The 24,696-nt window shown below is 42.5% G+C and overlaps 1 protein-coding gene across 6 annotated transcripts in view; it reads right to left on the minus strand.

The window, feature by feature from the left end:
- Positions 1–24,696, minus strand: part of LOC110508781 (cyclin-Y) — a 31,656-nt gene that overhangs the window by 6,443 nt on the left and 517 nt on the right. Inside the window, exons 2-10 of one of the 6 annotated variants that reach the window (XR_016492720.1) lie at positions 24,453–24,636; positions 3,266–3,340; positions 2,559–2,579; positions 1,863–1,897; positions 1,706–1,729; positions 1,281–1,375; positions 1,142–1,177; positions 968–1,025; positions 606–813 (exon numbers count right to left, since the gene is read on the minus strand). Coding sequence is in view for 4 of the 6 variants with exons in the window: in XM_021589597.3 (XP_021445272.2) it covers positions 694–813; positions 968–1,025; positions 1,142–1,177; positions 1,281–1,375; positions 1,706–1,729; positions 1,863–1,897; positions 2,559–2,579; positions 3,266–3,340; positions 24,453–24,606 (618 nt within the window). In the remaining 2 variants the exon portion in view is untranslated. The remainder of the gene's footprint in view (positions 1–605; positions 814–967; positions 1,026–1,141; positions 1,178–1,280; positions 1,376–1,705; positions 1,730–1,862; positions 1,898–2,558; positions 2,580–3,265; positions 3,341–24,452; positions 24,637–24,696) is intronic. The other 5 variants (XM_021589597.3, XR_016492721.1, XM_036966752.2 and 2 more) reach the window with 5 other exon arrangements.

Raw genomic sequence — 24,696 nt, forward strand, 5'->3', positions numbered from 1 at the left:
AAAGACCTGAGACTGGGACGGAGATTTGTCTTCCAACAAGACAATGATCCAAAACATAAAACAAAATCTACAATGGAATGATTCAAAAATAAACATATCCAGGTGTTAGATTGGCCAAGTCAAAGTCCAGACCTGAATCCAATCGAGAATCTGTGGAAAGAACTGAAAACTGCTGTTCACAAATGCTCTCCATCCAACCTCACTGAGCTCGAGCTGTTTTGCAAGGAGGAATGGGAAAAAATGTCAGTCTCTCGATGTGCAAAACTGATAGAGACATACCCCAAGCGACTTACAGCTGTAATCGCAGCAAAAGGTGGCGCTACAAAGTATTAACTTAAGGGGGCTGAATAATTTTGCACGCCCAATTTTTCAGTTTTTGATTTGTTAAAAAAGTTTGAAATATCCAATATATGTCGTTCCACTTCATGATTGTGTCCCACTTGTTGTTGATTCTTCACAAAAAAATACAGTTTTATATCTTTATGTTTGAAGCCTGAAATGTGGCAAAAGGTCGCAAAGTTCAAGGGGGCCGAATACTTTTGCAAGGCACTGTAGGTCTAATTTATGACACCTCTGATGAAACAAGTGTCCCATTGGTAAGCTACCTGGTCAAAAGTAGTGCACTATGTAGGGTATAGGGTCAGGTGCCATTTGGGACGCAAACAATGGAGTCAACCAGTCCCCCTCCTTTACCAGTGTAACAATGGCACATTCTGCAGTGAGCTGAGCAGCGCTGAACAGCGTCCGGACGAAGCGGTAGATCTGCTTCTGCTCGGGGTCGTGTTTGTCATAGTCAGACGGCACTTCAGATTTCTGAGAGAGTAGAAGAACATGAAGGCAATACGAACATGGTCACTGTATAAAACTAAATGTATAGATTCATCCATAAAGGCACACACACACACACACACACACACACACACAGTGGGTCAATATGAATACAGGAACGGATTGCATTGGCTGTTACCGAGAGAGGGTGAAGCTTCTCGTCAAAAATGTCTTGCCGCATTCCTCCATCTGTGTCCCTGAAACAGGTCATTCAGGAACGCTCAAAGGTCAAATATTTTACTGGACTGTTACACTAGCTAACCAAACTCTCCATTCAAGGCATTGCTTGCTCACAGTGATAGAGTATTCTTACCTATTCTTGATATGGTAATATATTGCAAGAGATACACTGTAAAGAAAGAAGGGTAGCTGTTAAAGCATTTGTCACAACCAGTACTTTCTGTCTGTCCCATAGGTCAACCCATGTAAACGGAACTGGGACATACACTCACCATTTAATGGTGAATTTAAGATTGGGCTGACTGACTGTGTTGTCATCCAGGAAGATGGTGGAACAGGAGCTGTGTTTTCTTCTAGTTGATCCATGCTATAAAAATGAAATAGAATTACAAATACACATCTCTACATTGCTGCAATTATAGAAGTTGACCATTAGTCGAGGGCATTTTGTTACTCTACTGAGGCTACCTCCTCAAATGTAGCATGCGATGGACATGCGTGGCAAATTAAGACATAATTGTGTATTCACTATTTAAAGATTGCTAATCATTGTCAATCATGCAGAGGGTCCTTCACCCCTAACATGTTACCATGAATGATGCAAGTCAGCCCTAACTATATGAATTTAACATGATGTCACATGAGTAGTAATGAAATGGATCCATGGAGGACACACGTAAATAATGTTGTACCTTACCTTTGACTCGTCAATGTGTGTTAACTTGTAAAACAATATAAAGAATTACCATGGGCAATTCATACATTATTATGAGTCCGTTACAAAGACTAACTGTCCAATATAAGGAAATAATATATTAGCCTGAATCTATATTTAATACGTATTTAATACTCACATGATTGATGAAGAGGCTCTTTCTTTTTTCACGCACTAAACAGAGATAAGAAGAGAAAGATTGAGAAAGGCTCTTATCCTTTGTTATCAGCATTGTCCTAGAGCAGCGGTATTCAATGCCGGGGTCACGAACTGCAGTGGGGTCGCCAAAATGATGATATTTAGTTTTTACAAAACATGAAGAGTACAGGTTATTTTCTGGGACAATATACAAATGTTTTTGAGAAAGATACATTTTGAAAAATAAAATGTTATTGAGTAAATATATTTATTGGTTGATAAGAGATGAAAATGTAATGAGTTGAAGGTTATTTGTTGATGTAAAAATCTAAATGTACAGATTCTAAGGTTTTGTCATTAGATTTGGGATGGGGAGGGTTTGCGAGAAATTCGTGGCCAAAAAAATGTGGTTAGAAAAAAGCACAATGGCAGATGAGAGTTTCAGCAAGACATTCTGCACTGAAACAGCAACGCTTCTATGGACCCTACATGCGTTATTTGCAACATACTGTACAGCGAGAAGCGTAACCAAGTGTGCACAAAGAGGACAAAGTGGTTAATATCACACTATCAGAGATGATTCATTATGGTTAGGGCTGGTGACTGGTTATGAACAGAGAGTATTAGAGGCAGACATTACTCCACAGCTAGGGGGAAACAGAAGCACTCAGTATTACTGTACCTATACACTACTCACCACTTTTGCTGGACAACTCCACTGAAAAACAAACCAAAAGCCATCTACTTAATTTACCGGTTCAACTCAAACACACATCTATCCCTGGCTCTCACTTTAATACAATAGTATGTATCAAATGTAGCTTCTATCCTGGACAATTGTGTCACTTAACCTGCTATGCTAATACTGTCTTGTTACAGTATAACATAGCTAAGCATGACTCAAAGTTTCTAGAATCACTGTGTTGTTCTAAAATCCTTCCTAGTAAAATGGAAAGATTTATCAGTGAAAAACAGTGTGATAGGATGAGAATCCCAGAGGCTGTAGATACTGTAGTACTTCTAGGGAAACACCCCAGGGCAAGGCATACATTACCACACAGAGCTGAGCTGGCTGTGTTCACTGGAAGCAGTCTTGTGATCTGGGAATATCCTACTTTATAACATATTACAGAGGTTATACTGTATTGACAGTATCCATGAGTTTTCCCTGATAAACCTGTGTGTTTTCTTGGTCAGGTCACATGGTTAGGAAGAAACCCTGATACGTCCCCAATGGCACCCTGTTCCCTATATAGAATAGAGTGCCATTTGGGACGCAATCCTGGTTTTAGCTAAAGTCCTGAACGTGGAGTACAGGGCCTACCAGTATGTCCAAGTTAAATGCACCCGTTGAGTGACGTCAAAGATTCATAATTTTTTATTGATTGACTGAGAGCCACTCACCATCCGTCTGAGATTTGCTGAGGAATATTGTGCTGGCCCGAGGATGGTCAGAGGGGTTGTACTCCATGTTCAGCTCTGAGAAAACAAAGACAATCACTCTGTCAGTTACTGAATATAACACCCTATTCCCTTCACTTTAGGGCCCCGGTACAGGGAATAGGGTGCTATTTGAGACACAACCTAAATATTAACCTGTCGGATCAGATGTGTGGAGTTCCTCAAGTTACAACACAAATGTTTTGCAAGAGACAGAAAAACACCCTCTTGTTGAATATGAAAACATTTCATTGTAGACAAACACATGCAACTTACAACTGACCGCCAAAATGTAGGGGTGAGATGACATCATTTCAAAGGTTACATTTATACCCAAAGTTTCTCTCTCATCCATGCATTGGCCTCGTTGTTAACTCATTCAGCCAGTATATGACATCAGACAGAACATAGCCACATGCCTATTTCACACAATAGGGCCAAACCGAGCCAAACCAAGCTGAGCTGTACTGGGCTGGCCTGATTACACATCACGATAGTTGCTGGAAGCGTACTGGAAAGGACAATGTGAAAAGAAAATATCCAAACCAGCACAGTACAGTTCAGATGGACTCCATAGACAGACAGGATATGTGTCATACATATAGAGCTGTTGTGAAGGAAGTTGTCAAGGAGATGAGTCTGTGTTTATCCAGGACCTCCTGCCCTCACCTACCATCAACCAATCATGTCAATGTGGAGCTATACGGAGCCCTCTGCATTGTTACACATTTTGAGAGACACACGGTAGTGCGGTATGAAGCTCAATTTGGCCTCTGCATGCCTCCGGAGGCTTCGCAATTGCGTCACACCATCAACACGGAGCCTCCGACCACATTATCGGATCAAGTAAATTGGCTCTTACCTGCCGACGGTCATAAATAATAATAATATAATTAAAATACTAATTAATAGCTTTTCTGAAAAACACAGGCTATAGGAAATGAAAGAGTGAGCTGCCTTAACAGTGAAGCGCCATAGTGAAGCACTGCCTTAACAGTGAAGCGCCATAGTGAAGCACTGCCTTAACAGTGAAGCGCCATAGTGAAGCACTGCCTTAACAGTGAAGCGCCATAGTGAAGCACTGCCTTAACAGTGAAGCGCCATAGTGAAGCACTGCCTTAACAGTGAAGCGCCATAGTGAAGCACTGCCTTAACAGTGAAGCGCCATAGGATGCGTCCCGAATCACAGCCTATTCCCTATTCCATAGTGCACTACTTTTGACCAGAGCCCTGTGTGTTGTTTGTGTTATCTGCTGTCCCCTCTAGTACTCATATATAAATTGTTGTTTGTTTCTCTTCACTCTCACAGAGACATTGAAGAATGATTCATGCTTTGCGATTCAGGGCATTATCTACATCACGGCCTGGGTACAGTGAGACAAAAAAGTATTTAGTCAGCCACCAATTGTGCAAATTCTCCCACTTAAAAAGATGAGAGAGGCCTGTAATTTTCATCATAGGTACACTTCAACTATGACAGACTAAATGAGAAAAAAAATCCAGAAAATCACATTGTAGGATTTTTTATGAATTTATTTGCAAATTATGGTGGAAAATAAGTATTTGGTCACCTACAAACAAGCAAGATTTCTGGCTCTCACAGACCTGTAACTTCTTCTTTAAGAGGCTCCTCTGTCCTCCACTCGTTACCTGTATTAATGTCACCTGTTTGAACTTGTTATCAGTATAAAAGACACCTGTCCACAACCTCAAACAGTCACACTCCAAACTCCACTATGGCCAAGACCAAAGAGCTGTCAAAGGACACCAGAAACAAAATTGTAGACCTGCACCAGGCTGGGAAGAATGAATCTGCAATAGGTAAGCAGCTTGGTTTGAAGAAATCAACTGTGGGAGCAATTATTAGGAAATGGAAGACATACAAGACCACTGATAATCTCCCTTGATCTGGGGCTCCACGCAAGATCTCACCCTGTGGGGTAAAAATGATCACAAGAACGGTGAGCAAAAATCCCAGAACCACACACCTAGTGAATGACCTGCAGAGAGCTGGGACCAAAGTAATAAAGCCTACCATCAGTAACACACTACGCCGCCAGGGACTCAAATCCTGCAGTGCCAGACGTGTCCCCCTGCTTAAGCCAGTACAAGTCCAGGCCCGTCTGAAGTTTGCTAGAGAGCATTTGGATGATCCAGAAGAAGATTGGGAGAATGTCATATGGTCAGATGAAACCAAAATATAACTTTTTGGTAAAAACTCAACTCGTCGTGTTTGGAGGACAAAGAATGCTGAGTTGCATCCAAAGAACACCATACCTACTGTGAAGCATTGGGGTGGAAACATCATGCTTTGGGGCTGTTTTTCTGCAAAAGGACGAGGACGACTGATCCGTGTAAAGGACAGAATGAATGGGGCCATGTATCGTGAGATTTTGAGTGAAAACCTCCTTCCATCAATCAGCAAGGGCATTGAAGATGAAACGTGGCTGTGTCTTTCAGCATGACAATGATCCCAAACACACCACCCGGGCAGCGAAGGAGTGGCTTCGTAAGAAGCATTTCAAGGTCATGGAGTGGCCTAGCCAGTCTCCAGATCTCAACCCCATAGAAAATCTTTGGAGGGAGTTGAAAGTCTGTGGTGCCCAGCAACAGCCCCAAAACATCACTGCTCTAGAGGAGATCTGCATGGAGGAATGGGCCAAAATACCAGCAACAGTGTGTGAAAACTTTGTGAAGACTTACAGAAAACGTTTGACCTCTGTCATTGCCAACAAAGGGTATATAACAAAGTATTGAGTTAAACTTTTGTAATTGACCAAATACTTATTATCCACCATAATTTGCAAATAAATTCATTAAAAATTCTACAATGTGATTTTCTGTATTTTGTTTTCTCATTTTGTCTGTCATAGTTGAAGTGTACCTATGATGAAAATTACAGGCCTCTCTCATCTTTTTAAGTGTGAGAACTTGCACAATTGGTGGCTGACTAAATACTTTTTTGCCCCACTGTATATGAGCTACGGATGGGCGTTCATGTCTCACATCAAACAAATAGTTACACTCATATGCTATACATATGCTATAGTATGGTAAATTACCCTAATGGAGAAAAAGGTACTGAAGGATACTAATAAGCCACTATAGCTACCATTCATTTGGACTGTGTATAATGAAGTCTCCATGATAATGTCTGCAATGTGTCAAAATATACATTTGATACCATTGAACGCTACTCTAGCCCTCACAGAGTTACTTTTCCAGGGGCAACAGCACCTCAACAACACCACAACAACAACACCTCAACAACACCGCAACAACACCTCAACAACAGCTCAACAACAACAGCTCAATAACACCTCAACAACAACAGCTCAACAACAGCTCAACAACAACAACACCTCAACAACAACACCTCAATAACAACACCTCAACAACAGCTCAACAACAACAGCTCATTAACACCTCAACAACAACACCTCAACAACAGCTCAACAACACCTCCACAACACCTCAACAACAACACCTCCACAACACCTCAACAACAACACTTCAACAACAGCTCAACAACAACAGCTCAATAACACCTCAACAGCACCACAACAACAACAACACCTCAACAGCACCAGGAAATGGGGGTTTCATGCTCAAACAACAGGACTATTGGTACTACCTTAAATAATTGAATAGAATAAACTCAAACCACAAAGCTAGGCCAACTTCATATTCAAGAGTGAGAAAAGTCCCTTGAAGATAGCCTTGTACTGAAATGAGTACCTTGAAGAGCCTTTTTTGTCAATTCTGAATAAAGAACTGCCAGGAATGCAGGGAGGTCCTCTAACTCCTACAGTGGCCCAAACAGCACCCTATATAGTGCACTATTGGGCCCTGGTTAAAAGTAGTGCACTTTAAAGGGAATAGGGTGCCATTTGGTATGCACACAGCTCTACTGTATCCCTTCCCCTGGCAGGCAGACCCAGCCAGTAGATTACAGAACAATATACCACAGAACTGAACAGTCAATGGCAAGCTGCAAAGGAGTTGCTATGAGGGGTGTTAAAAGGAAAAATATGCTTTCTGCCTTGTGTCATTTATTCATTGTTTTTTCTTATCATCTTGTTTCAATACAACAAATGGCTACTGTGATGGGTGGAGAGACCTGGGGGTGCTGTTGCTGCTGATGAAGAGGTCTGAGGTGTTAGTCAGCAGCAGAGGGATATGACCTGGCGGCAACCCAGACAGAGAGCATGCTGGACTGGCTGTAGGCCAACTGACCCGGAGGGGTGTGCCAGAGCTGAGAGAGGCCCTTTTGGTTATAATTTTCGTTAGCTCGCTGAGACGTGGGGCAACTCTAAATGGGCTGACAGTGTGGATTAGTCTTGCATAAAACACAGCCATTCCGTCAATTTAGCACACTTATGCAACAGAAACCCAGGTTGTGTCTGAAATGGCATCCTATTCACTGTATATTGGACTACTTTTGACCAGGGCTAACAGGGCTTAGGTCAAAAGTAGTGCACTAAATAGGGAATAGGGTCCCATTTCGGACACAGACCCATAGTATTACACTGAGAGACGTTTCAACACATTCAGAAATTAGAACCAGGAGGTATTCAGAGGCAGAGGTCACTTGAACACAATTAGCGAAAGGGGGTCAGGCAATCCTCTGACAGAAACAAAACCCTGCAGTTCTGCACCATGGACAAGGAGGCAGGGTAGCCTAGTGGTTAGAGTGTTGGACTAGTAACCTGAAGGTTGCAAGTTCAAATCTCTGAGCTGACAAGGTACAAATCTGTCGTTCTGCCCCTGAACAGGCAGTTAACCCCCTAGGCCGTCATTGAAAATAAGAATTTGTTCTTAACTGACTTGCCTAGTAAAATAAAGGTAAAATTAAATTAAAAATGAAATAGTTTATGCCTGCCCAAACCATAATCCCACCATGGGGCACTCTATTCACAATGTTAATATCCGCAAACCGCTCACCCACATGAAGCCATAGACATGGTCTGCGGTTGTGAGGCCGGTTGGACGTACTGCCAAATTCTCTAAAACGACATTGGAGGCGGCTTATGGCCGAGAAATGAACATTCAATTCTCTGCCAACGGCTCTGGTGGACATTCTTGCACTCAGCATGCCAATTAGACGCTCCCTCAACAAGAGACATCTGTGGTATTGTGTTGTGTGACAAAACTTCACATTTTAGAGTGGACTTTTATTGTCCCCAGCACAAGGTGGACCTGTGTAATGATCATACTGTTTAATCAGCCACACATGTCAGGTGGATGGATTGTCTTGGCAAAGGAGAAATGCTCACTGACAGGGATGTAACAAACAAAACGCTTTTTGTGTCTATGTAACATTTCTGGGATCTTTTATTTCAGCTCATGAAACATGAGACCAACACTTGACATGTTGCGTTTATATTTTTGCTCAGTGTATATAAGCAAAACATATTATCTGTATTCGGAATGGTTAGCCAGACAAAATTAAATGTGCTTATTTATATAATGATTACAAGTTTGGGGGGATAAAAATGATTAATTGTTAAAGCATTAAACCTCTCACTTAAAGCTTCAGTTATACTAAAGTTATACTTAAACCCAGGGGTGCATGACCCCCTCCCCCACTGTCACGTTTGTCGTAATGAGTAGACCAAGGCGCAGCGTGAGTAGAGTTCCGGACTGCGGACCGTCTCAGGAGGTTCCGGACTGCGGACCGTCTCAGGAGGTTCCGGACTGCGGACCTTCGCCGGAAGCTCCAGACTGGGGACCGTCGCCGGAAGCTCCAGACTGGGGACCGTCGCCGGAAGCTCCAGACTGGGGACCGTCGCCGGAAGCTCCAGACTGGGGACCGTTGCCGGAAGCTCTGGACTGGGAACTGTTCCCGGAAGCTCTGGACTGTGGAGGTGCACTGGAGGCCCGATGCGTGGGACCGGCACAGGTGGCACCGGGCTGATGACACGCACCTCAGGGCAAGTGCGGAGAGGAGGCACAGGACGTACTGGACTGTGGAGGCGCACTGGAGACCTGATGCGTGGGACTGGTACAGGTGGCACCGGGCTGATGACACGCACTTCAGGGCGAGTGCGGAGAGGAGGCACAGGACGTACTGGACTGTGGAGGCGCACTGGAGACCTGATGCGTGGGACCGGTACAGGTGACACCAGGCTGATGACACGCACCTCAGCACGCCCGCTCTGCAGCGTTCTCAACGCCAGCACCTCTCTCCGGAATCTTGCATCGAGCTCCTCACTCGACTCCCTGACTGGCTCCATGTGCTCCCCTCAAAAAATTATTGGGGTTTCTGTGAGCTTCCACCCCGACGTTGTTGCTGTCCTCTCATGCTCCTAGGCGACTCCCGCCAAGGAAGGCAATCCTGTCCGCCAGGATTTCCTCCCAAGTCCAGGATCTCTTCCCATCCAGGATCTCTTCCCAAGTCCAGGATACTTCCTCCTCCTGGGCACACTGCTTGGTCCTTTGTTGGTGGGATCTTCTGTCACGTTTGTAGTAATGAGTAGACCAAGGCGCAGCGTGAGTAGAGTTCCACATATTTTAATAAACTGAAACTCACCCAAAAAACAAAACAATAAAGCACAAACGAAACATGAAGCTACTGGTGTGCACTCAAGCAACTAAATGTAGACAAGAGCCCACTAATAACCCTGGGGAAATGGCTACCTAAATATGATCCCCAATCATATTTAAACAGCTGCCTCTGATTGGGCACCATATCAGGCCACCATAGACATACAAATTCACCTAGATGACCCACCCAAGTCACAATCACGCCCCAACCAACACAGAGAATAAACAGCTTACTATGGTCAGGGTGTGACACCCACATTCTGGGTAGGCTGTTTTCCGGTGGATTTAGGACCGTACAGTCACCATAGAGCTTGCAGACAGGCTGTGTGAAGGCAAAGCTTCTGAAAGGCTGGCGTATAGGACCAGCTCGGGAGAGAGGAACAGAGGCAGCTGCTGTCTGTGTTGTGCTTTTTCTCTGAGTTGTAAAAGCCAGCCGAGCAGAAAATGGCCACTCTTTAGTTCACTAATCTAGCGGGCAAAGTAACTGCTGTTTGACAGAAGAAGAAAAAATATTCCTAGTTCTGAGCTAGTAAAGTAAACTCACATAACCTCGTACATCGCCTTGGTCCGTACAATTGCCCTTATTTTAGCGCACCAAAAACATAATACTTCCAGATCAACTGTAATGTCAATACCATTGCAAAGCACAATTTCTCCCCTTTCCAACATAATCAATTACATGACCTAAACACGGCCCGTTTCTGCATAATTCAAGCAGGCAATGAGCCCCGTCGGGTCTTTTTAAAAATGGCGGGTGGGGAAACGACCCCCCACCCCCGTCACTGTCCATTTCTTGTTTTTAAAGGATGAGCGAAGTGCTACCCCTGGTGGAGAGAGATTGTAAGACAGAAATAGTTGCTTTATGCGTGCTGTACGTTACATCGTGGCGTGTCATATTTTAACGGAGGTTCCGTTTTTTCAACTTTTCTCCAATACCATGTTGATCGCCATTACCATGTCGATCAACGCTAGAATAGAAACCTAGTTCACACCCCAGATTTTGAAGTCAACACAGTCGCTACAGTCCCATTAGTTTTCTTTGATGCCTCGTTTGAATGTTGCGGTTGCGCACATTTGTACGGAATGGGGTTGGTCCGTACAATTTTGCATTATATTATAACAATCAGTGAATGGATACTAAGTTCCATCTTGAGTTGATGGGTAGACTACAGTCTGGGATCTGGGAATAATGGTCATTTCAATTGTTGAACCATTGATTCTATTCATGGATAATACAATGTATAAATGTACACCAATGTAATTATTTGTCATGCCTCATCTGAGCAGGATCAGATGGTGACAGGGGTCTCATCGGGGTCAGGCAGCCAGGGAAGACCAGTCTGACTGAGATGAGGTGAATTTTTGCAGACACAACACTATTTTCTCTGTGCAGCAAACACTGGACAAGCAAAATGATTGAAAATATTGTAAGACAGTCTGACAAACCTCTAAAGTTGAGGATGATAAAGGCTTTTCCCGATGACACAAAACATGTAAAACTAAAATGTGAGGAAGACCTGGGAGACGCTATGCTATATTCATGACGACGAATGAATGTTACGTTAGAATGCCCAGTCATGTTCATATAATCTCAGACATAAATTACTGCAGTTTAAGACCATCAATAGAGCAACTACAGTTGAAGTCGAAAGTTTACACTTAGGTTGGAGTCATTAAAACTAGTTTTTCAACCACTCCACAAATTTCTTGTTAACAAACTATAGTTTTGGCAAGTAGGTTAGGACATCTACTTTGTGCATGACACAAGTAATTCTTCCAACAATTGTTTGCGGACAGATTATTTCACTTAGAATTCACTATATAACAATTCCAGTGGGTCAGAAGTTTACATACACTAAGTTGACTGTGCCTTTAAACAGCTTGGAAAATTCCAGAAAATTATGTCATAGCTTTAGAAGCTTCTCATAGGCTAATTGACATAATTTGAGTCAATTGGAGGTGTACCTGTGGATGTATTTCAAGGCCTACCTTCAAACTCAGTGCCTCTTTGCTTGACATCAATGGAAAATCAAAAGAAATCAACCAAGACCGCAGAAAAAAACGTAGACCTCCACAAGTCTGGTTCATCCCTGGGAGCAATTTCCAAACATCTGAAGGTACCACGTTCATCTGTACAAACAATAGTACGCAATATAAACACCATGGGACCACGCAGCCGTCATACCGTTCAGGAAGGAGACGCGTTCTGTCTCCTAGAGATGAACGTATTCTGGTGTGAAAAGTGCACATCGATCCCAGAACAACAGCAATATACCTTGTGAAGATGCTGGAGGAAACAGGTACAAAAGTATCTATATCCACAGTAAAACGAGTCCTATATCAACATAACCTGAAAGGCCACTCGGCAAGGAAGAAGCCACTGCTCCAAAACCGTCATAAAAAAGACAGACTACGGTTTGCAACTGCACATGGGGACAAAGATTGTACTTTTTGGAGAAATGTCCTCTGGTCTGATGAAACAAAAATAGAACTGTTGGGCAGCATCATGTTGTGAAGGTGCTTTGCTGCAGGAGGGACTGGTGAAGTTCACAAAATAGATGGCAACACGAGGCAGGAACATTTTCTCTCAGCATGTCTACAGATTTTTCCCAGTTTTTTTTGTTTATTGGAAATGTTGATACTGAGACTGTTAACAGAAGAAACAGTGTAACCTAGCATTTATAGGGGCTATAAAATGCATTGCAATTAATAGAAAGGTTGGCTCTCCTCCCACAATGGATGGTAGAAATGTCAAATGATGTATCACTAGATTATATTTATTACAAAGCCTTACAGTGCATTTGGAAAGTATTCAGACCCCTTGACCTTTTCCACATTTTGTTACTTTCCAGCCGTATTCTAAAATTGATTAAATTGTGTTTTCCCCTCATAAATCTACACACAATACTCCATAATGACAAAGCAAAACAGATTTGTAGAAATCTTTGCAAATGTATAAAATAAAATAAACTTAAATATCACATTTACATAAGTATTCAGACCCTTTACTCAGTAGTTTGTTGAAGCACCTTTAGCAGTGATTACAGCCTCAAGTCTTATTGGGTATGACGCTACAAGCTTGGCACAGCTGTATTTGGGGAGTAACTCATTCTTCCCTGCAGATCCTCTCAAGCGCTGTCAGGTTAGATGGGGAGCGTTGTTGCACAGATATTTTCAGGTCTCTCCAGAGATATTAAATCGGTTTCAAGTCCAGGCTCTGGCTGGGCCACTCAAGGACATTCAGAGACTTGTCCCAAAGCCACTCCCGTGTTGTCTTGGCTGTGTGCTTTGGGTAGTTGTCCTGTTGGAAGGAGAACTTTCGCCCCAGTCTGAGGTCCTAAGCGCTCTGGAGTAGGTTTTCATCAAGGTGCTCTCTGTACTTTGCACCGTTCATCCTTCCCTCGATCCTGACTAGTCTCCCAGTCCCTGCCACTGAAAAACATCCTCACAGCATAATGCTGCCATCACCATGCTTCACCGTAGGGATGGTGCCAGGTTTCCTCCAGATGTGAAGGTATTCAGGCCAAATCTTGGTTTCATCAGACCAGAGAATCTTGTTTCTCATGGTCTGAGAGTCCTTTAGGTGTCTTTTGGCAAACTCTGGCTGTCATGTGCCTTTTACTAAGGAGTGGCTTCTGTCTGGCCACTCTACCATAAAGGCCTGATCGGTGGAGTGCTGCAGATATGGTTATACTTCTGGAAGGTTGTCCCATCTCCACAGAGGAACTCTGGTGGTCTGTCAGAGTGACCATCGGGTTCTTGGTCACCTCCTTGACCAAGGCCCTTCTCCCCCGATTGCTCAGTTTGGCCGGGCGGCCAGCTCTAGGAAGAGTCTTGGTGGTTCAAACTTCTTCCATTTAAGAATGATGGGGGCCACTGTGTTCTTAGGGACCTTCAATGCTGCAGACATTTTTTGGTGCCCTTCCCTAGATCTGTGACTCGACACAATGCTGTTGTGTCGAGTCAGGGCTCTAGGGCTCTACGGACAATTCCTTCGACCTCATGGCTTGGTTTTTGCTCTGACGTGCACTGTCAACTGGGGGACCTTATATAGACAGGAGTGTGCCTTTCCAAATCATGTCCAGTCAATTGAATTTACCACAGGTGGACTCCAATAAAGTTGTAGAAACATCTCAATGATGATCAACCAAAATAGGATGCACCCGAGCTCAATTTTGAGTCTCATATCAAAGGGTCTGAACACTTATTTACATAAGGTGAGTGAGCACGCGTGTTCAATGTAAGGACTAGTTGTGAAGTATTTTTGGCAAAGACTGAGAGGTGCAATACAATTATTCATTACAGGGCGAACCACTGTAAAAGCTTCATTACATTTCTGGTTGTCTTTAATTGATTTATATGGTAAAATATAAATAGTAGGTCATTGAGGAAATGCATTTGACTGTGGAAGAGTAGTATGAATATCAGGAATGTAACGTTCATGGCCCAGGCATTAGTAGAGTATCTGAAAGTAGCTAAACTCCTGACAAAGATTAAGCCTAGTTCTGGACTAAGAAAAACTTTCAATGGAAAATGTATGTCTGGGAAATCAGCCCTGAGAGTGTTGACAATTAGTCCATGTTATTACTCAAAACAAGTATTATGACACAAAAAAAATGGTTGGCCTGAATAGTATGGTTCAACTGGTTTCAGTTATGTTCTCTTTATGAGATAGAGCGGTGTAAACCAAGGTGCTTTAAGCCAGTCAGTTACCCTGTGTTTTCTTTGACATTCCATTCATTCATAAAACACATGTACAGTGACCACAAGCTTACTGTACAGCTTAATGTAAACATGGTGTGTTTAGGTAAATTCATCACCTTGGTTAAAGGTGACACAGATACAGTATATTATAGAACATGTATGTATTTGGGACTTGTGGTGAACTGCAGCACACTTATCGGGAGTCAACTGTGGAACATTAATGGAATTCATAGACAGCACTGCTGGTAAACTTTAACAAAGATTTAGGGGCACCCTATTCCCTTTATAGTGCACTACTTTTGACTAGAGCCCTTATGACCAAGACCCATAGGGCTCTAGTCAAAAGTAGAGCATTATGCAGAGTTTCCCACCTGAGAATTACCCCAGTGTGACTTTTCTGTTTCTATCTCCACGGACCGGCACACACGGACCGGCACACATGTCGCACTGGGTCATGGCCTCGGTGGACCTGCACTGACTTGGGGGTCAAGCAACTGGACCTGGCAACTGGACCTGGCAACTGGTACTTTTCAGCTTTTATTTACATAACAATGGCTCACTGTGAACATGGGTTAACACCTTTCTAGAACTAAAACATCACAAAGCAACTATCTTGATGATGCAGGGGTTGTTTATTCTGCTCTTTGCAAATCGCCAGTAGTTTATTCTTCCCCAAGTCTTTAGTGTCCCACTCCTGATGGAAACAAAATAACACTAGAGCTAACATTAACATAAACACTGGTGACACACTGGTGCTGGGTAAATCTCAGGTGGAAAATCACCAAATATTATGTAGGGAATATGGTGCCATTTGGGATGCAGCCCGTGTAAGTGAAGGCTATCGCCTGTAGCGTAGGCCTGCTGTTCTCTGATAGGCTTTATGAATTAAGAATGGGACCGTTAAACAGTCCTGTGAACAGAGAGAGAGAGAGAGAGAGAGAGAGAGAGAGAGAGAGACAGAGAGCGAGAGAGAGAGGCAGAGAGAGAGAGAGAGACAGAGAGCGAGAGAGAGACAGAGAGAGAGAGAGAGACAGACAGAGAGAGAGAGGCAGAGAGAGAGAGAGAGGCAGAGAGAGAGAGAGAGGCAGAGAGAGAGAGAGGCAGAGAGAGAGAGAGGCAGAGAGAGAGAGAGAGAGACAGAGAGAGAGGCAGAGAGCGAGGCATAAAGGAGGAAAGAACAGAGGCTGGGGCTACCACAACGCAGGCCACATATCACAGTCACATGTTTGTTTGGAAACATTGGATGCCTGCGGCTGACTAGTGACAGGTGACTGGGGCAGGCAGGAGGGAGGGGGCCATTTTTGTTGTTGTTTCTGTTAGACTTAACAACAGGGATTGAATAGATTTAAGGATTCAATACAGCAACAACACATTTAGATTTGGTCCAAAACAATAGAGTTTTCAGTTTGAGAATATCGGTATGAAGATAATGGGAGAATGATAGAGTAGTCAATTTAAAAAAATAAGCTGTAAAATACTTCCATATAATTTGCGAAAGGTCTTAAGTGTAAGGCAACCCTAGAAAATCCCTGAAGAAATAACAACACTTGTTTCCTCTGCTCTCTGTCTCTGTTGATACTTTACAAGAGGACTCCTCCTAAGGATCTAGTCCAGTAATGTCAACATGAGTATTTACAGTGTTGACCAGATGACTACTGGCTGCCATTCTTTTGTGTGGCTCTCACTACGCTAAAAGGATTCTCTTAATATTACTGACTGATAGTTGCTGCAAATACTTTGCACATAAATGCATCTTTGTGTCAACTGAACAGAATGACACTTCCTTTATAAACTCCTAACCCAAAGCAAAACATGCAAATGTCAGAAGGGATAGAATTAACAAAAACAGCTACTACTACCAAACGACTGTCTGTATCATCCATCCTGTCACTTAGCAAACACAGCCTGTGTCCAAAATAGCATCTTATCCCTTATATAGTGCACTACATTTGACCAGAGCCCTATGGGTGAGAAAAGTAGCACTGACAGGGCCAGACTAAGGCCAGAGCACCATTAGTCTTGTCAATCATATATGTAACTAATTGCTTCAGTCTTCCCCTGAGAAGACTATTTCTCTGCAACTAAAGAATCCAAGAATCTTACTCAACACCAGACAACTCAGATTTGTATAATTGCATTATTTGCATAATGGCAAGTGAAAATCAGATTGGCAGTAAATGATTTCCTCTGAGCACGTTATTGAAGGCCAATGACACCAATGCTTCTAAATGGGTTATTCATGTGATGAGATGCTCACTGATGGGAATAAATGACTCTCCTTTTACTGGTCAATAAATCAACTAACCACCTCTCATACTCCTGCCAAGGCTTAATCTGCTAGAAATGATTAATTAGCAGTAAGCGGGAATTTAACTTCTCTCCTTCCTGCAAACTTTAGACATTTCTTTTTGGACAGACACATTCAATGGTTTAAGGCACACTAATTCCAGGTATAGAGATGATTGGTTTGTGATTACAGTCAAAAGGTTATGTAAAAATGCTTACCTTTTCCTCTCTTCAAAACCACCAGTTTTAACAGAATATTAAAAGTATTAAAAGGAAATAGGACAGCGTCTAAGCATCTCTACATTTGCATAATTTCAGATGAGGCCGGTGTCTACAGACAGAGAAGTAGGAAGGAGGAGACAGGAGGGGAGGAATAGGGAGCGAGTGATGAAGAGAAGAAGAAACAGAAATGGAGTTGAAAGTGGTGGAAAATGTATGAAAGAACAGTGAGATTGTCTGTCCCCCGTTTCTCCTACTGTGTCAAACTGTACCATAACAGCTAACTTGTACAGTTGAAGTCAAAAGTTTACATACACTTAGGTTGGAGTCATTAAAACACGTTTTTCAACCACTCCACAAATGTCTTGTTAACAAACTATAGTTTTGGCAAGTCGGTTAGGACATCTACTTTGTGCATGACACAAGTCATTTTTCCAACAATTGTTTACAGACAGATTATTTCATTTATAATCACTACTTATAATTCACTGTATCACAATTCCAGGGGGTCAGAGGTTTACATACACTAAGTTGACTGTGCCTTTAAACAGCTAGAAAAATTCCAGAAAATGATGGCATGGCTTTAGAAGCTTCTGATAGGCTAATTTACATAATTTGAGTCTATAGGAGGTGTACCTGTGGATGAATTTCAAGTCCTACCTTCAAACTCAGTGCCTCTTTGCTTGACATCATGGGAAAATCAAAAGAAATCAGCCAAGACCTCCGAAAAAGAATTGTAGACCTCCACAAGTCTGGTTTATCATTGGGAGCAATTTACAAATACCTGAAGGTACCACGTCCATCTGTACAAACAATAGTACGCAAGTATAAACACCATGGGACCACGCATCCGTCATAATGCTCAGGAAGGAGACGCATTCTGTCTCCTAGAGATGAACGTACTTTGGTGCGAAAAGTGCAAATCAATTCCAGAACAACAGCAAAGGACCTTGTGAAGATGCTGGAGGAAACAGGTACAAAAGTATCTATATCCACAGTAAAACAAGTCCTATATCGACATTACCTGAAAGGCCACTCAGCAAGGAAGAAGCCACTGCTCCAAAACTGCCATAAAAAAGCCAGACTACGGTTTGCAACTGCACATGGGGACAAAGATTGTACTTTTTGGAGAAATGTCCTCTGGTCTGATGAAACAAAAATAGAACTGTTTGGCCATTATGACCATTGTTATGTTTGGAGGAAAAAGGGGGAGGCTTGCAAGAAGAACACCATCCCAACTGTGAAGCACGGGGGTGGCAGCATAATGTTGTGGGGGTGCTTTGCTGCAGGAGGGACTGGTGCACTTTACAAAATATATGGCATCATGAGGGAGGAAAATTATGTGGATATATTGAAGCAACATCTCAAGACATCAGTCAGGAAGTTAAAGCTTGGTCTCAAATGGGTCTTCCAAATGGACAATGACCCCAAGCGTACTTCCAAAGTTGTGGTCAAATGGCTTAAGGACAACAAAGTCAAGGTATCGGAGTGGCCATCACCTCAATCCTATAGAAAATGTGTGAGCACAACTGAAAAAGCATGTGCGAGCAAGGAGGCCTACAAACCTGACTCAGTTACACCAGCTCTGTCAGGAGGAATGGGCAAAAATTCACCCATCTTTTTGTGGGAAGCTTGTGGAAGGCTACCCAAAACGTTTGACCCAAGTTAAACAATTTAAAGGCAATGCTACCAAATTCTAATTGAGAGTATGTAAACTTCTGACCCACTAGGAATGTGATGAAAGAAATAAAAGCTGAAATAAATAATTATCTCTACCATTATTCTGACATTTAAAATGAAATGTGAAAGAAAGTGGTGATCCTAACTGACCTAAAACAGGAAATTATTACTAGGATTAAATGTCAGGAATTGTGAAAAACCTGAGTTTAAATGTATTTGGCTAAGGTGTATGTAAACTCCCGACTTCAACTGTATATCTCAACAGGCCTGAAGCACACAGAGCTTGTGATACATTACAAGACGTTTTCTTCAAGGCATGAGCAGTGAGCACCATCTTATATCTGATAATAAACCAGTCTATTTGACATATATAGGCAGTGATAAATGTAAGAGAGAATAAAGACAGTTGAGGAAAGGGTTTCTAGTTTTAAAAATGCTGCATCTCACTTCCTGTTGACTACTCCACGTACAATGCACACGCTAGTCACATGGGGGGAGAGAATAACATGGCAAGGGACTCATGCAGAGTCATAATAATATATAGACCGTTTCTGACCATATAATCAATAAAGGATGTTCCTTCTGCACCAAATAATTAGTGCAATGAATGGAATCTAGCCACTACATTGATAAATACAAAGGAGAGGGCATGTTTAGAACACCTCCAGAAGGCTACAGGAGTTCTTCCCCATTACATTCAAGATGATAGAAACCCTTTCCTCACCCTTTCATCATCAATTACTTCCAAGTAATGAGCTATAAGTCGACTTCAAAGCACCCAGCATGTTAGGTCAGTGCGTCCCAAATGGCACCCTATTCCCTATATATTGTGCTACATTTGACCAGAGCCCTATGGGGAATAGGGTTCCATTTGGGACGCAAGCCGTGTCTTAGCTCACCCAACCCTGAGAGCCCATTATGGACTTAATAACAAGATACCATTACACAAACCCCACAGAGAGAAGAGAGGAGAGACTCCCTGCATCTATAAACTTAAATAGGAGCGTCAGCTGATGCCTGCCTGGCGCCCTGGTCTGCAGAATGAGCAATCATCTTAAGGCAGGATTCAGGAACACAGTAAGCTTTGTGTGACAGAGAGAACATAAGACTGCGTTGTCCCCCCCCCCACCCCCCCTCTGAGAGTGTCTATTTCTTTGTGACCATCTCTCTCTCTCCCTACCTCTTTCTCTCTCTCTTTCTCTACAAAATAAGTTTTCGCTCAAAGATATTATTCAAATTTTAACTAGAGAGAAATTATATTTATTCTAGGATATTTCCTGAATATAGGACACAGGATCGTTGGTATTGAACATGTTGTCTTCTATACTCAGGTAATGAGAAAAAATGGCCTTGCCAGTCGGCACCATTCTCAACAGAATAATTGTGTCCCAAATGGCATCCTATTCTCTATACATTGAACTACTTTTGACCAGAGCCCAGACACTTGTGAAAGGTAGTGCACTGTAAGGGGTGCGTACTGGTGGCAGAGAAGTCAGGCGCAGGAGAGCAAAAACTGTTACAACGGTGCAGTATAAAAATCACCGTAAACAGAACAATCAATACAATAAGTACAAAACCCGTCGCACACCAGAATAACGCGCACAAACACTTACAATAAACAATTCCGGACAAGGACATGGGGGGAACAGAGGGTTAAATACACAACATGTAATGATGGTATTGAAACCAGGTGTGTGGGAAGACAAGACAAATGGAAAATGAAAAGTGGATCGATGATGGCTAGAAGACCGGCGACGCCGACCGCCAAATGCCGCCCGAACAAGGAGAGGAACCAACTTCGGCGGAAGTCTTGACAGCACTATAAAGGGAATGGGGTACCATTTGTCATGTGCATATGTGAGGCAGATCCACCCAGGAGTCATCTCTGGACAAAGTAAGACATGCTCTGAATTTCTTCAAAAGCAGCCTGCCTGCCTGGCCCGTCAGTCTGAAATCTAATCTTAGTATCAGCCAAGAGATCAGTTCATACAGGGCAAGCATGGGGTTTGAAATAGTGTCGTGATGACCCCTGCTTAAAAACACAGGATGGAGAGAGTCACTTTAGGACAGGGCCACAAAGCCATAAATGGGATGTGACATAACCCAGGCTGCCTGGGTCAGACATAACATAACCCAGACTGCCCGAGACTGCCAGTGTCTGTGATATTATAAGTAAATATGTGCAGCACCAATATTAAATAAAACAATGATGTTATACTAAATTAAGTTTACTAATTATACCACATGGAAATTCAATGAATCAATTGATTTAAATCAAATTAATTTTGTCTTCTTTTTTTTTTACACACTTAACGCCAACATTTCTTCAAGTTGTTACCATCATTGCAAAACCCTAGTTATGTTCTTGCTTTGACAGTCATTTCTGAAGATAATTATTTATTTAATATTATTAGTGAATAATTTACATCTGTCCCTCATTTTAAGGTCAACCCTGTTATGTGAACAGAACTCTCGTTTTATTATGGTGAAACTATTCCATTTTAAATGATTTTTTGAAATAATTTTTAAAATAATAATAATGTAGAAGCTGGTTCTACTACTTTGAGCCATTTTCTGGTGTTTGAGCTGAGCGAGTCGAGCATAACACATCAACCCTGTTACCCATAGTTAGGCTAGAAATATTTTAACAATGTCATTTTTGGGGTGAAGCTTACATTCAATTGCTACTCCCGGTTGCCACAACAAGCATCCATCTCCCCCGTCACAAGGAGATTTATGGCTGATTATGATGAAAACCTCAACCCTGTTACCATCAACCCTGTTAAGTTCAAACCTGTTACGTTCAACCCTGTTAAGTTCAAACCTGTTACGTTCAACCCTGTTACGGTCAACCCTGTTACGGTCAACCCTGTTACGGTCAACCCTGTTACTTTATTGGCACTTACTATTGTCACTTTTTTTTATTCAACCCCCGGAGATGGGAAAACATGTTTTTTATGAAGTTGAACATGTGCTCATTACATCAGAATGTCATGTTTTTTTACCAAGTTACACAACACAAAATGTACTCTATTCGTGGAACGACCCTGTAGGTCTTTTAAAAGAGGGACCCAGAACTATTTAGACAAGAGTATTCTAATAACAAATACTGAGATTTATTCCATGAGAGTCTTGGGGTTAACAGTCCATCCTTTCAGAAGTGAATAACCCTCTTTATAGTGTCTCATAAGACTCCCCATCTCTAAATGAAGGCATTAGTTTGTCTCTCTCAGTAGTGATTTGTCCCGCTGGGCATGTAATTTGCATCTACAGGCTTCAGCTGCTGCTGTGGTAAGACAGCTACAGATAACACACACACAACTGCTGTGGTAGGACAGCGACAGACAGCCCCCTGATCAGTCTGCTGTTCAGAAGCACATCGCCATCCTGTCTGTGACCTCACTCACAGACCTCGTCCCAAATAGCACCCTATTCCCTATATATAGTACACTACTTTTGACCAGGGCTCTGGATGCTGTCTGACAGACACCCAACATTGTATAAGCCGCCTTAATTTAGCTGGACCCCAGGAAGAAGAGCTGCTGCTTTGGCAGCAGCTAATGGGGATCCATAATAAATACAAACACATTCACCAATATGCTCCTTTCAAATCACGAAATGAGCAGTCCCCAGTATCTCTCTCTCTGTCAGTCTCTCTTTAATCTCCCTCCCTCTATTTTTTTCCTCACCATCCATATGTGTAGTAGAGGGATACTCTGTGTCACATTGCTCTCGTCTTCAAGCTAAATCTCAAAAGCAGAGGTGTTATTGGTGGTGTTTCTAGGGACTCGCAAGGCTGCTCCAGAATAACATCCTGGGTGCATTAAACCCACACCACCAGATTATGGGTTTGCTGTTCTGTCCATTCCAGCTCTCAGAAGTAAGAGCCAAGGCAGAGTGAGACAGCCTATAATTAAAACTGTACAGACAGTCACAGCTTCTATCCACCACTGTAGGTTCACTGTGGCTTGGACATACCCCGTGTTTGAATTGGACCGGTACACACCGGTACCACCACCTCAAAATATTCTACTGCTTGAGTAACAGAATATCTTATAGAATATTGGATCAAATATTGTGGAGTACTGTCACCTAAATATATACAATACTGGGCTGGACACAAAGTGAGTACCGGCCTATATTTAAATCCACTTTAAGCACTGGACATAAGAATTACTGATGAATCTTCAGTGGCCTGATGTCGTGACAGGGAATGGAGGAAACCCCAATAGCAGTTGATGTCAAATGTGCAGACTTTGCAGTTCATGGATTTTCAGACATGCGTGTTGCAGAGCAGACCTTACAATATTTAACTTCAGAGAATGTAATCTCTACATGAGTCGGTCCAGCTTGAGTAGGTTATACCCATTTACACTTTGAGAGTAAATGTATACATTTTTAATATATGTTTCTATAAAGAGTGCTATACCATGCCACCGTTGGTGTGTCTTTCATGCTCCAAGTGAAAACAAAGAGAAGCATTTATGAACAGGATGTTGTCTGCTCTGGTGCACCAAGGCTGTCCCCCAAATGGCACACTATTCCCTATAGTGCACCACTTTTGACCAGGACCTATAAAGGCTCAGTCTACGGTCAAAAGTAGTGCTCTTTAATGGGAATAGGGTGCTATTTGGGACAACCCATATTTCAACATGTCACATGGGACTGAGAGGCAGTCTGGATGCCCATGCTGCCTGCCCCCATGTATAGAAATACCTATGTAATAATATATGTAACAACATACATTCAGATAATCTGGCTGGCCTAATATATACATTAAGTCAATCACATAGATCCATTGCCAGGGGGAGGAGAAATCCTTGCTGATAGGACTATGCATATATTATACATTACCAATAAAGGTCCCACACTAGTAAATGTTGCCGACATGCAGCCTGGTCTCATACACTAGATGTAACATAGTAAATATAAATCCTGGATACTAAAATTAGTATGGTATGTTACATGTGGTATGGTTATATAAGACAGCTGGTTATTTAAGGCAAAAAAAATAAATAGGGTGGTTGATCAGGCATATAACACTAACGTCTAGCAACCCAAAGGTTGCGAGTTCAAATCTCATCAGTCAACTTTAGCATTTTTGCTAATTATCCAACCTTTCAACTACATACTACTTTTTAGCTACTTTGCAACTACTTACTGTGTTAGCTAACCCTTCCCCTAACATGAACCCTTTTAACTAACCCCTCAAATAACCCTAATCTTAACCCTTTAGCTAAACCTTCTCCTAACCTAGCTAACGTTAGCCACCTAGCCAGAATTCCTAACATATCATACGAAATGGGTGATGGACATCTACAAATTAATGCATACCTTATGAAACTTAAAATACATTAAATGGAGTGTCTTGGTTTCCGTACAGAATAATACTGTAATGAAACAAGCAGGGAGCAAGTCTCGAACCCTCGACCTTCGAGCCCGAGGTCCGGCGCGCGATCGACTGTGCCGCGAGGCAGAGTCCATTTCCCCGCTTATAAACCCAGTGTATTATAAACCCAGGGTCGTTACAATACGAAATACTCTGAGACCAGGTTGCAGAGACATGTTATATTTATAGCCTATTTGGCAAGCCAAACCAATAAAACATTCAGTGTGAACTTCAAAATGTTGAGTCGTGTTTCAAAACACTCACCACCATCACACGAGAACATTAAACATTAATAGGTCTACATTAGGCAATTATTTTATACTTTACCGTCGACATTCTCTCGGTCGCTGATGTGCTGCAGGTTGCAGCCCGTATCCTCCCTACTCAACTCCGGCTCGGTGTTGTACGACTCCAGCCTCGAATGAGCATTTCTTCGGAGCTTCGGACTTGAAGACACACAGCAAGAGGTCGTGCTCCCCATCTTTCCAATGCGTTACAATGTTGCAATTACCTATTGGAAGAATGACACCGGTAGTTCAAATCGCTACTGAAGCGGGGAGGAGGATCAAAG

The sequence above is a fragment of the Oncorhynchus mykiss genome, chromosome 28 (genome assembly GCF_057628025.1).
Source record: "Oncorhynchus mykiss isolate SJ-2025 chromosome 28, ASM5762802v1, whole genome shotgun sequence".
In the NCBI taxonomy this organism is placed as follows: Eukaryota; Metazoa; Chordata; class Actinopteri; order Salmoniformes; family Salmonidae; genus Oncorhynchus; species Oncorhynchus mykiss.